This window comes from Lepidothrix coronata, unplaced genomic scaffold (genome assembly GCF_001604755.1).
Source record: "Lepidothrix coronata isolate B3197 unplaced genomic scaffold, Lepidothrix_coronata-1.0 Scaffold98, whole genome shotgun sequence".
In the NCBI taxonomy this organism is placed as follows: domain Eukaryota; kingdom Metazoa; phylum Chordata; class Aves; order Passeriformes; family Pipridae; genus Lepidothrix; species Lepidothrix coronata.
Window position 1 is genome coordinate 1,345,514 of NW_016690278.1, and position 14,850 is coordinate 1,360,363.

Consider the following 14,850-nt stretch of genomic DNA (forward strand, 5'->3'; position numbering starts at 1 on the left):
ACTCTTTTTGGTGAAAATATGCTTCCTAATACCCAATCTATACCTGCCCTGGCACAACTTGACAAACTCCCTAGATACAACATCCTTTCAAGTAGCTGCAGAAGGTGATAAAGTCACCCCTAAGCTTCCTTTTCTCCAAGCTAAACAACACCAGCTCCCTCAACTGCTCCTCCATCCCAGGAAACAGTGCACTGCTACTATTATCTGAATTCTTTGCCTAAATACTTGGCCATAAATTGGTGGTAATCTGTTGAAGTTACTTTCAGTGAAGTAACTTTCAGCTTTTTTTTGGTCTAAATTTCACCTACGAGACCCACTGGGCATTTTTATAATTTTAAACACTCCCTTTATTCTCAGAGGCGTGATGCAAATGGGTTTTTGGAAAGGGAGCAGTATTCAGTACTAGGGAAATGTGGCATAGATTCTGTACAGCAGGAGACACTTAACTGGTGCCGTTGGTTATGCAAGTGAACAGAAGCTACCTTTGTATAGCAGTGAAGTCATCGCTGAGAAATGTGAATTTTGCCTTGATACTGTAAGACAGACATTCAATTGTAAGAACTGAGAGGGGGGTGGGGAGGGAATGACAAGAATAAAAATGAAAGAACTAAGAGGAATAGTTATTGAGAAAGATAACAATTTAAATTTACATTGGTTGGGAATAATGGAGAATATTGAGCAATAGCTGGTTTTGGTTTGGAAGAAGAGGTTTACCTCTGCAGAGAGTGGATTACTGGGATACTTCAAGAGAAGAAAGGAGGAAAAGAATGCTTCAACTTCTGGATACAAAGATAATCCTAAGATAAACAAGTACTCAAAAAAAATTTGTGCTTTAAAATTTGATCTAAAGCCTATCCAAGACAATGTGATCTTTTTCATAGATAGAAATGGGTTCTTTCAATTAATAAAGATTTGTGATCCTGTCTGGAAGTCTGATCATAAGAGACTATTGCATAAATTTCGTGATTATGTAATTATATGCTTCTTTTGTGTGATTCCTCTGTGATTACTTACTTTAAGATCATTTCTCTGTAATTTATCTCCTGTACTTATTGTATTTCCTCCTTCTTGTCAAATAGGTAAGCAACCTGAAGAAAATTTTGAAAGGAATATTGGATTACAATCATGAGGTAAGAATGGTTTTGAATAATCTACATCTACATACCTTTATAGTTACATATTTTAGTTAACCAGTTGAATATTAATTGTATTCTACAAGTGAAGTACTGATGTTTTCTTGGCATAGATAGTGATTCGTGGCCTGTTCTCTAGTCTTAGCCTTCTCTAAAACTTTTCACCTGTTTTATTGACTACTCAGAGGTCCCAGGGAAGCCTGATGTGCAAGTTCTGTCATACAAACATTAGATGGCCTTACCGAGTATGTTCTGGTCATGGACTTCAACAGCACCTGTGTTTGATTTTTTTTTTTCCCCTCCTCCTCTGCAGTTAAAGTCTGCCTTTTCCCTTATTTTTCTCGTAAGGAGAGAGAGTAAAGCGTTTCTTGCCTCTCCCCACATTAAGATTTTATATGAAATATTTTAATTCTGGAATATTGGAGTCACCCCGTGGCATTTTCTCTTATTCTGAGCAAACTCAGAAATTAACCATTACAGAGGAGTCAGAATACGGTATTTTTTCCAGTGGTGAATCTTCAGCTGAAATATGCTTTCAGTTTCAGTGATGTTTTGAGGCAAATTGATCTGTACAGGCTGCAGCACAAAATCTATGCTTGTCTCAAAATATTAGCTTCTCATAAATACTTCAGAGATTAAGTTATTTGTTAATAAACTGAAGTCTTTCAGAAAAAAAGTTAGACTTATGAGGCATTCAGCAAATGGTTAGATGTCCACGTTGAAATAAATGTTGAAAATCGGTGGTTAGGCAAGCTGGTCATAACTGGAAATACTAAAAAGAAACATTGGGTTTTTGTTATGGAAAATTAATATTACTAAGACAAAGTGATGCAAGCTTCTTTTTGACTGGTTAGTATATATGATGATTAAGTCTCTGGTGTGAAAACTTTACTACTAGGCAAGTTCTGAGCTGTTTCAAGCTGACTAACTTCTGCAAAGGTAATGCACATTTATAAGTCTGACTGGATTTTGGTTTAGTTTCTTTTTTTTTTTCTGCTGAGGGAAGCGATGCTGGTGGTGATAGTTGAGATGACAGGATTCTACTATGAATCCTGCTTATGTTTTCCTCAATCTGATTCCTTCTCCTAGAGCCACCTTGTACTAAAATATAGGTGTGATTGCATGTGGATTTTGCCTGATGTAGCTAAAAGACTTTGAAAAATGTATATGCTAACATTTTCCCTTCTCCAGAATTCAGAAATTTGTGTTGTGTTCAGGAGGACAGTCTCTCAATAGCTATGTTACACTGCTGTCTTTATCAATTATACTATGGAAGAACAAGAAGCCAAAGTTAACTATTTATAGCTCGCATGCTTTGTTATGCCCCACTAATCTTGCTGCAGAATTCTACTCCTCTGGAACTGAAATTTTTAAGATTTTTTTGTAAAGATATTTACTTAGTTTTTAAAGGTATTTTGTAACATTTTGAAAAAGGCTTAAATGCTCTTTTTCATCTCAAAATAGTTACTGCAAAGTCTATCCTCCATTTTCGTATTTCTTTCAGGTTTGTTTTTTTTTTCTGAACAGGAATGAATCTGGGCCCTTTAAAGTATACAGATATTTTTAGCAGTGTTGAAACTAATTCTTTGAGAAAACTGTTTTAAAAATTCCACAACACAAAAAGCACCAAACACAACAAGAAAAACTCAACCACAACACTCCCACAAAACCCAACTCTAGAAAACTTCTGAGTGCCTTGTTTTCTTTGTGGTCTTCATATACATTACATACTTTTTCTAAATACCTTTACCTAGTTTCTTGTTTTCTCAAGTGTTGCACATAAAGGGCAAGCAGCAAACGACTGATTCCCTCTATAGTCATTGTTTCCTTATTACACCCTGTTTAAGAAGTTAGTTTCTTTTAATCTGCAATTAATGTGTCATAGATGTGTTTTAATTCCAAATTTCATATTCATATTTTCAAGCCTCTGTTCAATAAAGAGCAATTTAGCAGAATTGTTTAATTCCATCTACTGACAATCATTAATGTAGTCTTAATGATAAATCAGATAACTATTGTGAGTCACATGGGCTTTTGTTTTGTTTTTTTTTTTCTTTCTTTCTGCATGTGGGCTGTTTAATTACATATCATTGTACTACTAACTGAGATTATCTTCCATGGAACATCTCTCTTAGCTGTGAGACTTGCAAGTTATCCTTAAATTTGCTAGAAGTGCAAGGCTTAGTGATCTGAGTTTTTTGCTTATATTTTTCACCTGTCAGTGTTAGACATATGTATTGTATAGGTGAAATATTTAACTTCTTGGCTTTATAGTAGTAAGAAATGTCAGATTTGTGTATAACATTTTATGCTACGTGAGATGTTTTTAGGTGTTGGGTTTTTTTAATGGAATGCTTAAAAAAAAAAATCAATTATCCATGTGGTGGCCTGCTTTTGTTACCTTCTTATCTGAAGAAAAAAAATCTTGCCAAGTGTGTAACTCGTAGTTGCTTATGAGTCGATGCTCATAAGTGTTGTGTTGGTCATGTTTGTCTTCTCCTAAATATTATTTGTGTCAAACAGTATGATTTAATATTTGGATGTTAGGCGATATACTTTGTTTTAAAGGTGGATTTAAAGTAAGAGTGAACTGCTCTTGTTGATTATGAATCATTGTTGTACAAAATGTGTGTGTATGTATATGTGCAGTGATACAGCCATGTAATTACTGGGTCTTTACACAGATTCTGGGGCAACAGATAAATGACTTCACCCTTCCTGATGTTAACCTGATTGGAGAGCACGCTGATGCTGCAGAGCTTGGGAGAATGCTTCAGCTTATTTTGGGATGTGCTGTGAATTGTGAACAGAAGCAAGGTAATAAATTTTCAAAGCATGTTTTCTTGCTTGTTATGTAAACACTTAGAGGAAAAACTCTATTTACCGTGTTTCTGTCTGAGACAAATGTAGGGTTTTTTCAGTGGTGACATGATTTTGTCCTATGGGTAGTAACTTGTTTTGTTATAAGCTTCCTTAGTTTTGGCGACTCACACTGTGGAATTGATTTTGCTTCCAACATCCATATTTTCAGTTTGGGTTTGCTGAGCTGAAAAATCACTCTACAAAGGAAAATTCTCGGGCCTACCTTTTAACCATTTATGAGGTAGATTGCGATAGTTAAGAATGGACATGTGTGATTGTTGCATTATTCTGTGTGACTCCTGATTTTAGGAATGCATTCCAGTCATTACCTTAACTACACGGGTGAAAGCTTTTCCTGAAGATGTGTCTGGTGTGATCTAGGATGCTGTAGTTTCTGAGAGCAACTGCAAACATTCATTCTAAACACTTAAAACGCAAAACATAGTCATATGAATGGAAAATACATGTTTGGGAAAATAAGACTATTTCTACTGTGTTTATGTTACAGTTGCACCAAATATATGTCTCTTCTGATTTAACTCATTCTGGTTTTGGTGGCAGCCAGGGTTTAAGACCTTTTGTCTTCCTCTTGCTTGATTCATCTTAACTTTTACTGCTAGTTTCCCCTTTCAGTTTTCTCAGGTGACTAAATCACTTTAGTTTCTCCTTCTGAAATTACTTTTGTTCTCTTAAACAGGAGATGGTCTGGCTGTCTTATTAATTAAAGTAGAGGAAATGTTATTCCATGAGTATATAAATAACTGGTTTATTAACCCTCCTGTCCTCTCTGTTTTCTGTAAAATTACCTTCCTTCCTTTGGGTGACTGTTTGTCACCCTCAGGTGGGAAGTATATCTTATTCTTGTCTTTCCTTTACTCTCTCAGTTTGGACATTAAAAATGTACATGTTTGAAATATCAGAACAGTCTAGTTTTATGTTTTTGGAGTGAGATTTGGCATGAGCTAATTAACCACTTAGAGGTGACTTTTCCCCAATATCTTTCCCTTAGGCACATCATTAAAAGAATACAGGTCATGTGTAAAGGAGATCATATCTATCTGGAAACTGCATTATACTGGGCAAGTCATTAACTCCTTGACTTAGTCTAAATGTCAGAATTTGCCTTTCTGACCACTATATTGTTTCTCAAAGTCTCTCATCTGTAACTCACATCTATACATACATAGGTGAGGAGTGAAAAAGTGGAGGGGGACTTAATTTGTGGGGTAACACAGGAATAAGAACAGAAAGCAAGAATGGATGTGAAAATGCTTTGAAATGAGAATGCTGTAAGAAGGCAGGACATTATTGTTAAACTTATGGAAAAGTACAACCTATGCAAGGATTGTGTACCTGAAGAGCCTGAATAGTTTGGGAACAAATGGAGAAAAGGAGTGAAAATAGTTATAACAGAACTGTGAGGTACCAGAAGGAAAAGATAATTATGTACTTTTTTGGTTGTTGTAGAGTTCAAATAAGCTGGATTTATGTCTGATCAGACTTCTGATAAAATCCTGTTGAGTTTGTTGTGGTGGGACTTGACTGGTGATTATGCATTTCAGTGTCATCCATGGCACCTACTCATTTTGTAGGAAGGATGCAGCTTCTGATCTTCTGTTCTCTGACTTGAATTTTAACCGTGACGTTTCAGAATGCCCTTTTTTTTTTTTTCAGAGTACATCCAGACCATAATGATGATGGAAGAATCAGTTCAACATGTTGTCATGACAGCCATTCAGGAGGTATGCTGGGATGCCTGCAGTGTATGAAAGTTCTGCCTTTCAGTATTTTACAACAATATGCTTTTTCCTACTTTGGAAAAACTTAGTTGGAAATAAAGAAAATAAGGGGTGTAGATTTTGCCTTTTTACAGGGAAAAATATCTTATTTTTTCCTTAGAAAAATCTTACTTTATGTCAAGGAACTCTGGTTGAATGTCCCACTTTTCTTTAAATCTAGAAGACTGGAACTTCTAGATATTTTTGATATTGGGTTCCCTTTCCTTTACCTTTCCCACCCTGTGAATCCTAAAATACACTAGACTGATTTTGTATGGGTAACCAAATACTGTAGAATTTCATCAAAATTTGTACCTTGAAATTGCAAAACTTCACGGGCTGCTAATTTTTTTTAAATTTTGTTGACAAGTGAAAAGGAAGAGAATTAGAGACTAGAGTATTCTTCTGTCAGCTGTAGTGTTATGATACATAATGATGATATGTAATGATAAATAATATGAATATATAGGAATAATATGATAGGCTGCTATGTTTTTACAAGTTAGTGAATATACTCCAGTGCATTTTGTTAGTTGTTTGTTGTACTCCAGTGCATTTGTGGTTAAAACCTCAGTGTTAGCCACTATAGCCCTGGAGCCCCCATGTGACTTCTTAGGATCCCAAAATACCCACAAGTGAAATGCCTGTCAGTCTTCATAGATGGAGGTTTACTGCGGGGCAGGCCACTAAGGAAAGCTGGAAACCACTGGTAATCCCATTTCTTTTGAACCTGAACAAGAGAAATGAAATTCCACATTAGGCTCTAGAGCAGTTTCACTTCTCTGGAATGTCTGAATGTAGAAAGAGGTGTCAGTAAGCCTACAAGGGACCCTGTCCCCTGTCATCACTTCAACCATGCAGTCATACATTCAGTTGTCCGTGTGTGGAGTGCTGTCTACAACCATGCAGAGTAGACTTTTGAAATGAGCATTGAAAGAATTGTTACGCTCAATCATCTTCCAGTCGGTGCTGCCAAGCACCAGTTTGCTGGAGTTTTGGGATATTGTACTTTTTTCTATTTTTTGTAACTGTAATACAGTGTTTTGGTGAAGCTTTCTAATGCTTTTTATTAAATCCAAATTTCAGCATCACTGTTTTCTGCACTGCCTTGAAATAGAAAACCTTATTTTATCCTCCCTCTTTCTGTTAAAAGTCTCCTATTTAATTTTTCTAAAAGTCTTCTTCATTTGGTATAATAGCCAGATTTGAAGCAGCCCACAGTTTTCAGCATTTTTGATGAGTAAACTTTGAAGTTTTTTAGTGTTTGTGCCCTTTCTCTGAGCCGGTGAGTAGAAGTACGGGAGAAATCACTGGGTCTGTTTTTCTGGAACAGATTTTTGAAACTCACTGAATCAAAAAGCTTACCATTCAGATACTGGCACAGTTCTGAGTGATTTTTAATGCTACTTTCCAAGCTGCTTAGAAATCCAAGGCATTTCAGGACCAAATAAGGAGGATCTCAGGTGCTCAATGAAGAGGTGAGAAAGCGTCTCAGACTTTGATACACTTTGAGAGCAGGACCTCCCTCCACTGCTTTTTAATGGGCTTGGAGTCTTGAGAAGTCCAGGGTCAACTGGAAGCTGGCAAAGATTATCCAAATTTTCAAGAAGAGAAAGAAGACAGACACTGGCCATTGCAGGCCTGTCTCATGTCAGTGCTTGGCAAAATTGTGGAGAAGGTTATTCTGGGAGTTAGGTCATAGCCAGCACAGATTCACATGGGGTGAAACTTCACTGGATTTAAGGAGGATTTTCTATTTCTTGGGCTCACAGCAGCTCTCAGAATTCAAGTGACTTGGAACAAGCAATATGTAGGAGACACCAAAATAAGATGCCTAGGAAAGTAGGTGTATGTACGTGTTTGAAAAGTTGCTGTACATCACCTCGTCCAAACGTTCCAAAGTATTTGACATTGCAGGTACTCTTTCTTTAAAATTAGGTATGTCAGAAGACCTCTCTAAGCTTCACTGACGTATTATGAAATTTATTTTTCTGTTTCAGTCGAGCACACATAAATTTTTTTTGATGCTTCTTTGGTTTTCATAAATCATCTTACTCAGGAAAGTATATCATGAGGCACAGTAGAACAAGTTTTATCTAGTTTTTTTGCATGTAGAAGGTAATTTTTTCAATGGAAGAAGCAGCATATTATGTTCTAAATTTTAGTTGATTATTTTATTTTTTAATAACTTGTGACTCTTCAACATTTCCTTTCTTCACTTATTTAAATGCTTAAAATATGCCTTGTGCTCCATAAGGTTTTATAAATTTAACAGTGCTTGTTTTTAACAAACAACAGTGTAGTTGTTCAGTGTAGTCAAATTGATCTGGTGTGTTGCCACCACCTAGATTCTTAGATGCTAATCTTCACGTGTACATATCTAAAGACAAGCTGTGCACAAGATAGAGGATTTCATGTATTAATATGCATAATATTACAGTTATTTTTAATTCCATGGGGTTTAGATTTTTTAGAGGCCAAAAATCTTTCCTTACGGAAATTATTTTGGCCACTGTGTGTTTTTCTTTCTTTTCCTTTCCTTGACATCTTTTGGAAATTCTTCTGCCACTTTCCCAAGTCTTTTTCTTGAACAGCAAAGTTCAGTATTTATGAAGACGGTAGCTGAGGCAAATAATCTACTTACCTTTGCTGTTTAAAACATCTCTAAACTTGATCACTTAGCAGGTGTCTGTGCAGGTCAAGTTGAGAGTCAGAACAATACTAGAGGTAGTGTCAAAACTTGCCTGGGGTGAATAGGAAAAGGAACTTACTGTCTGGGTTAATACTGACTGTGTTACTTCCACTGTTTGGTTTTGTGGGTTTTTCCCCTGCTGTATTTTGTCTTGACTGTTTAAAGCTTTATCTTGTGTGAAGTAAAACTGTTCTTTTAATAGTTAGGAAATAATACAAAAGTATTTTGTTGCATCTGTCAACAGATAGACTGGAGGATAGACTGAATACCAACTGGAGGAAGAAAGTCCACCTGCTTTAAAGGATACACAGTGTCATACATAGCCTTGACTCTTTAAAACAAGCATAAAGATGTTTCAAAAAAGAAAACCTGAGTACAGAAGCTAGATTTTTGTCATTGTTTTTGTGGACACTTAAATGAGCTTGTAAAATATTATCGTTACAGAAGAAGCATTTCAGATAAAGCAAGTGTTTTGGACTGTTAAAATCATCAACTGAATGGTTCAGCTGCATTTGCAAAATCACATATAGGGGAAAAAAAAAGCTTTCATAATTCAGGTTATTCATGCATGCAGATTTTGTGATAGTTTTACCCATTCCCTAATCTTTATGTATCCATGACAACACAATTTGTTCACATTTCCCAAGGAAAGCAATTAAAATGTGAAGGTTTTAATAATATAGGATTAGCAGACCTTCAAGTGTTATGTGAGATATCATACCAAAGCTGTGAGCATGAAAAGGTACATATGTAAAGGATTAACATGGAATGACAACTGCTGCTCATAAAACTACACAAATAATTATAAGTATTATCGTGTTGTCCAGGTTATTGCACCATTTGTAATCCAGACTGACCTTTTTATGCAAAATAAACCGGAAAAAGAAAAAGACAGTAAATGCTAGTGCATTTCAGTGTCAGAAGCTCTTAAGCAGGGTTTTCCTTCTCATGTAGACACCTACTGCAATTGCTTGATTTTGCTGGCACTTCTTTTTTTCCCCTTTTTATAATTTCTGCATATCATCCTCCATTAAAGTTACAGGTGAAAATAAATAATAATACTATACTTAAGCTAAATGGTGAGCTTGGAAATGAAGGCCAGTTCCAGTGCTGCAAAATCGTGAAGGCAGACCTTTATTCCTCCTGTAGTCTGCTCCAGAAGAAAACTAAAGCTGTAAGGGGAGACTGAGGAGGCCACTTCCTTCTGCTTTTTATTCTCTTAACTTATTTGAAATACAAATGAAATGAAGTTTGCCCCTGTAAACTCAAAATCTTGGCATTGACCCATACATCTCAATTCCACATATTCTAATATCACACTTGCAGGCTGCATGTGAAGCCCTGAAAGTACAGCAGTATTTAGTTAAGTTTTTCTGAATATGAGCTTTAAGTAAAGGAGATATATAGCAGACCCAGTAAGTAAATTTGATTTAAAAATTAGTATCAACCTACTAGTATCATCAGATTAGTAATAAATAATGCATGTGCCATTGAGCAGGTAACTGATTATACAAGCATTTTGGAGCTCTAAATTTCAGTAATATCAGAGAATGCTGATTGACCAGAAACAAAGTGAAGAATGGAGAAAACTAGGGAAGCCTCTTACCTTGTATTTTTCAGGTGGATGGAAGGTTGTAGTGTATGCTTTGAGTTGACAAACGTATCTGTATGGAATCCTAAGACACAGCATTCAGTAAAACTTTTCTTGAAATTTTCAGAAAATCTGACTGAAGAGAGAGAAGTTTGGATAGGTGGGTGGAGTTGTACTCTGTTGGCTGTGCTATTTAGGGTAAAGTGTTTCCTATTAAGTGGGGAGAAACTGTGTAGAGGCAATCCAGAAGCAGAGTGTGGTCAAGACATTTTGTTGCATAAACCATTGTCCCAGTGTATGGGGAGATGTGTAGGGGAAAGATGGATGCACTCCTTTGCCCTGATACCTTTTCATCCCACTCCTTAACTTCAATTTATTATTAACTGTTGATCAGAAGTTGGATTCCTGTGTCAGTTGTGAGTTATCTGTCCGTATCCTTCCTGTTATTTGTCTGGTTGTGCGACTTACTGGACACAAAACAATCCCTTAGATTTCCTCTTTAGCATTCCCCCCATAGCACAGGCCATCAGATTGCAAGGTGCTTCCTGTTGCATTGAGTCAGTCATCTGCACCTGTGCCTATGGCTCTCACCCTCAGTGCCTCATGCACGCTTTCCATGACATTCCTAACGCACCCCATGGAGTTAAATTCACAAGTGCTGTGTAACATTCAGGGTACACCCAGACCACGTATCTCCACTGCCTAATCCTGCTCCAGATAATGTCCTCTTTTCTGGACATTTCTGCTTAAGGGCTCTCCAGAACATCGTGTTTGGCGAGAGATGACAAAACTCACTGAAGAAAATAGGGATTATATTGGCCTTGGCCTGCTTCCTGTACGGCAGTTTCACGGGAGCAGTGACACCACAGTGGCCTCTAGTGGGTTGTGCGGTCACTTGTATTCCTTTTTACTGTAAGTCTTGTGGAGGTCCGTTGAGCTTGTTTTCTGAAGAGGAAGTTGTGCTCGGGCCAGAAAGGGGGGGCTGCTGTTCGGGACGTGTTGTTGCACACCCCTGCAGGCTGAGCGGGACCCGCCAGCTGGAAAGTGCTGGCTTGGCGGGCAGAACTTACTTGTGTGCTTGTGAACACGTGTGTCCAGTGTTTGCAAACAGTTTTGGGACATGAAACAGGGAAGAGGAGCTCAGTATTTGGTTAATAGGGGATATCCCTTTAGTCATCTGGAAAAGCGTTTTAACAGTAGCTGGTGAAATGCAGTAATTGAAACATGTAAGACTTGTCACAGAGCAGGGAGGGACTGGAAGTTTTTGCTTAAATGATAATAATCTTAGATTAGGGCCTTACATTATAGACAAGTTTGTAATGCCACTATATATGGTAACAAAGAAGACGTGACTTCATTTTTCCAGGGACAGCTCTGAGGCTAGGGAGTTTCTAATTATTGTTACAGGGACTCTGGGCTTCATGCAATGCTTCATCTTGGAGTGGTTTTGTCGTTGTAAACATGTAGACAAAATGGAAGAAATTTGACAAACATTGTCATGGTCTGAGGAGGACTGTTGAGGACAGATAGATTAATTTAAGCATTAGGTATGCAGGTAAATCCCAATTAAGGATATGGGAAAAGGGAGAGAGATGTAAGTGTATAAATATTTGAATGATGTAAATGTCAAACAGAGATTTTTCACTTGTACACAGTGGTATAAACAGAAAGGATTGAGAACAAACGAAGGCTCTGTGCCATGTGTTCCAAAAACTTTGTCAAGGAAAAGTAATGCGAAAGCACTGTTTTCTGGAAGGAATAAATGAAGCCCTGTCTCTGGAGAGAGTAACCAGGCTGGACCAGAGGTCTTAGGGAAAAAATCTAGTCCTGACTTTGGTTAGGATGGGGCTTTTTTGATTGGAACATCCATGAATTGTGTCATTGGAGAGCTCTTAAAACTTATGAGCTCTTTCTCTTTTTTTTAATAAGCTCATCAGTCAATTTTATAGGACTTGATTTGGGTTTTTGTGCTGAGGGTTTGATAGTAGTTTCGGTTTTTTTGTTGTTTTGCTTTAGGTTTTTTGTTTGTTTGTGTCTGAGTTTTGTTTTTGTTTTTTTTTAAACATATTCTAAATATTACAAAACCACCTTCAGGTATTCCTGCAATAAAATAGGTTAGTACACAATGAATTGTAATATTCATTTCAGGAATGCGCTCTACAGAGTTTCTCTTTAAATTTGAAAATTACAGACAACTCCAGAGCAGAATTTTGTTCATCTTTGTTTTGCACTATTAGCTGATGATATGTCCCAAACTTTAGTGAAATAAATAAATGCATATGAACTTCCAGGTAATTGAAGCATGAAAGCCACTAGCAGAGAACAATTAAAAGAAGATCTGGCATGGTGTGTTGATATCTACCATCATTCCAATGCCACTTCAGTAAAATATTTAGCGGGGTGTACTGTAGACTTCATCATAGGTGAAGAATGTGCATTGTCAGAAGAAAAAGAGATGATGTAAGGGGTTTTTTTTACCACTCTAAATATTATAAGTTATGAAGATTATTTTTTTTCTGGTTTTGTTTCTGAAGATATCTTATGTAAAAATGAAGTTAAAAACTTTCAAATTAAGTCAGATTAAAACTCCCAAAAGTGAAAACAAGCTTGGTGTTTCGTTGAAACTTAGGTTTTAATATAAAAGTAAATCCTTGTTTTTTCTAATCCAGTGTAATCTAATTGCAGTTGATGAGTAAAGAGTCTCCAGTCTCTGTTGGAAATGATGCTTACGTTGACCTTGATCGGCAGGTATCTAAGACCAAATGTTTCTTTTCCTTCCATCATAGCACATCAGTGGCCAGTCCTTTTTCTGTATTAAGAACTCTGTCTTTTTTTTTTTTTTCTTTAATCATTAAAGTGTTTTGTGGGAAAGTCAAATGAGGAGTGGAAAACTAAATTTCAGTAGTAAATTTCAGAGTCCTTTAGGTTTATAGGTTGAGTTTACTCCTATTCTGTGTTTAAGGGAAAAAAAAAAAGTTGATTTGGAAAACCAGTCTAGCTGTATGACATAATAAAGCGAACTGCAGATTGGTACAAATCTTTAGGAATTGAGAAAGGATAAAAAATGTGTAGTATTTGAATAAAGCTTTTTTATGCGTGTGAATAAAACTTTTCCTACTCCCAAAGTCAGTTAAAAAAAAAAACCAAATCAAAACAAACACACGCATATTTGGGGTCCTGGAACTGGTCCAGTACATAAGAGAAGTTTTCAAATATAACCCTTCCCTGTCTGATATATTTAAAAAATATGCAAAACCAATTGGTTTTACTAACTTAACTTCATGCTAACCCTATCCTGCTTCCTCAGGTTTTTTTCTAATTGAGAAGTATCGTACAGTGGTTTTCCCTGTGTTCCTCCATCATACTTTTTCTGCAGAAATATGTAAATGCTGGCAGATTAAATTAAGTTCTGTATGTAAACAGACCCTGAGAAATAAACTTGCACATACCAAATATGATGATGCTATTTGAGAAAGCCCATTTACACTTCATCATATATAATAGCACATCTGTGCTATATATACAGCACTATCTGTATCTATGTCTATATACATAACATGCACACACCTATAGCTATGTTTATGTTAACTGCATTAATTTGTAAACTGACAAGATACATATCTTTGAATATCTTTGAATATCTTTGAATATTGAGCCCTTGAAGGGAAATACCTGAATATTTACCACTGCTTACAAGATTCGGTGCCCTTTTTCAGAAGGGTAGGCTTCTCTGTCACCACGTTAGTTGTATCCCTGTTGTGCACTAAGAGTAGCTTCCTTTACTAGAGAGATTTTACCCTAATTGTCCATTCCCTGTATTCCGCCTTCCAGTCCTTTCAAAACTAGATTGAAAATTGAAATTATACGCTCTTTGATTCTGTAAAGAAAAGTGGTATTGACAATTTTTTTCAGTGTAGAGATTTGATGAGTTCTTCAGACCCGAGTTCGAGTGTTTTTGGCTCAATTCATAGAGCAGATGTGATAATTCTAATATAAGAGCAAACATTACTTTTGGGTGCTTTTACTTTTTACTAATACACAAACTAAACAGTAATCACACCTGCTTCTTTTTTTCTTTATAAGAGTGGAATTACCTGAGCTTTTCAAAAATTTAATATATTACCTAACTGTGAAAATTTTACAGTCATGTAGTTCAGAATATTTTTAATTGGATCACAGAGACTGATGACAGTGTTAATGTTTATTGTTTATGCTAGCTGAAGAAAACTACAGAAGAATTAAATGAGGCACTAGCAACAAAAGAAGAAATTGCCCAGAGATGTCACGAGTTAGATATGCAGGTAAGTTTGCTGTAGTGTCTATTGATTTTCAAGTGGGGAAAAAGATGTGTTAACTTCTAGGCAGCTGAAAATAAGCAGTATAGTGTGGAAAACAATTTTTAAACGGGAGATGAAAATGGCACAGTAGTTATTTTGCTTCACTTGTGCTAGCAGAATGAATGTCATTGTTTTCTTATCTTGATGCAAAGTTGCCAGTATGAAGATGACTCACACTGATGAAACTTTTTTTCGTTCTGGTAGGAAGGGTTTGAGCTGTGTGGTAAAACTGTTGCAGTAGAGCACTAATACAGGTTCTGCTGCTGTAACAGTTTCAGTTCAGTGTTAAATACCAGTAGGAAGTTACTGCAGAGGATCAGCTGTGCATGGGTTTTGACTAAGCTTTACTTTAAGTCAGTCATACCTCATCTGGAAGATATGAGGAGTGTGAGGAGGAAACCCTGAAAGGCATTGCCATTGTAACCCTGTTTTGGAGTATAATTCAGGCTTTTTGCCA

The 14,850-nt window shown here is 36.5% G+C and overlaps 1 protein-coding gene across 6 annotated transcripts in view; it reads left to right on the forward strand.

The window, feature by feature from the left end:
- Positions 1-14,850, forward strand: part of HOOK3 (hook microtubule tethering protein 3) — an 83,398-nt gene that overhangs the window by 30,546 nt on the left and 38,002 nt on the right. For all 6 annotated transcript variants that reach the window (XM_017822461.1, XM_017822462.1, XM_017822463.1 and 3 more), the window contains exons 4-8: positions 1,080-1,130; positions 3,818-3,950; positions 5,670-5,737; positions 12,742-12,804; positions 14,274-14,357. In XM_017822461.1, the coding sequence (XP_017677950.1) occupies positions 1,080-1,130; positions 3,818-3,950; positions 5,670-5,737; positions 12,742-12,804; positions 14,274-14,357 (399 nt within the window). The remainder of the gene's footprint in view (positions 1-1,079; positions 1,131-3,817; positions 3,951-5,669; positions 5,738-12,741; positions 12,805-14,273; positions 14,358-14,850) is intronic.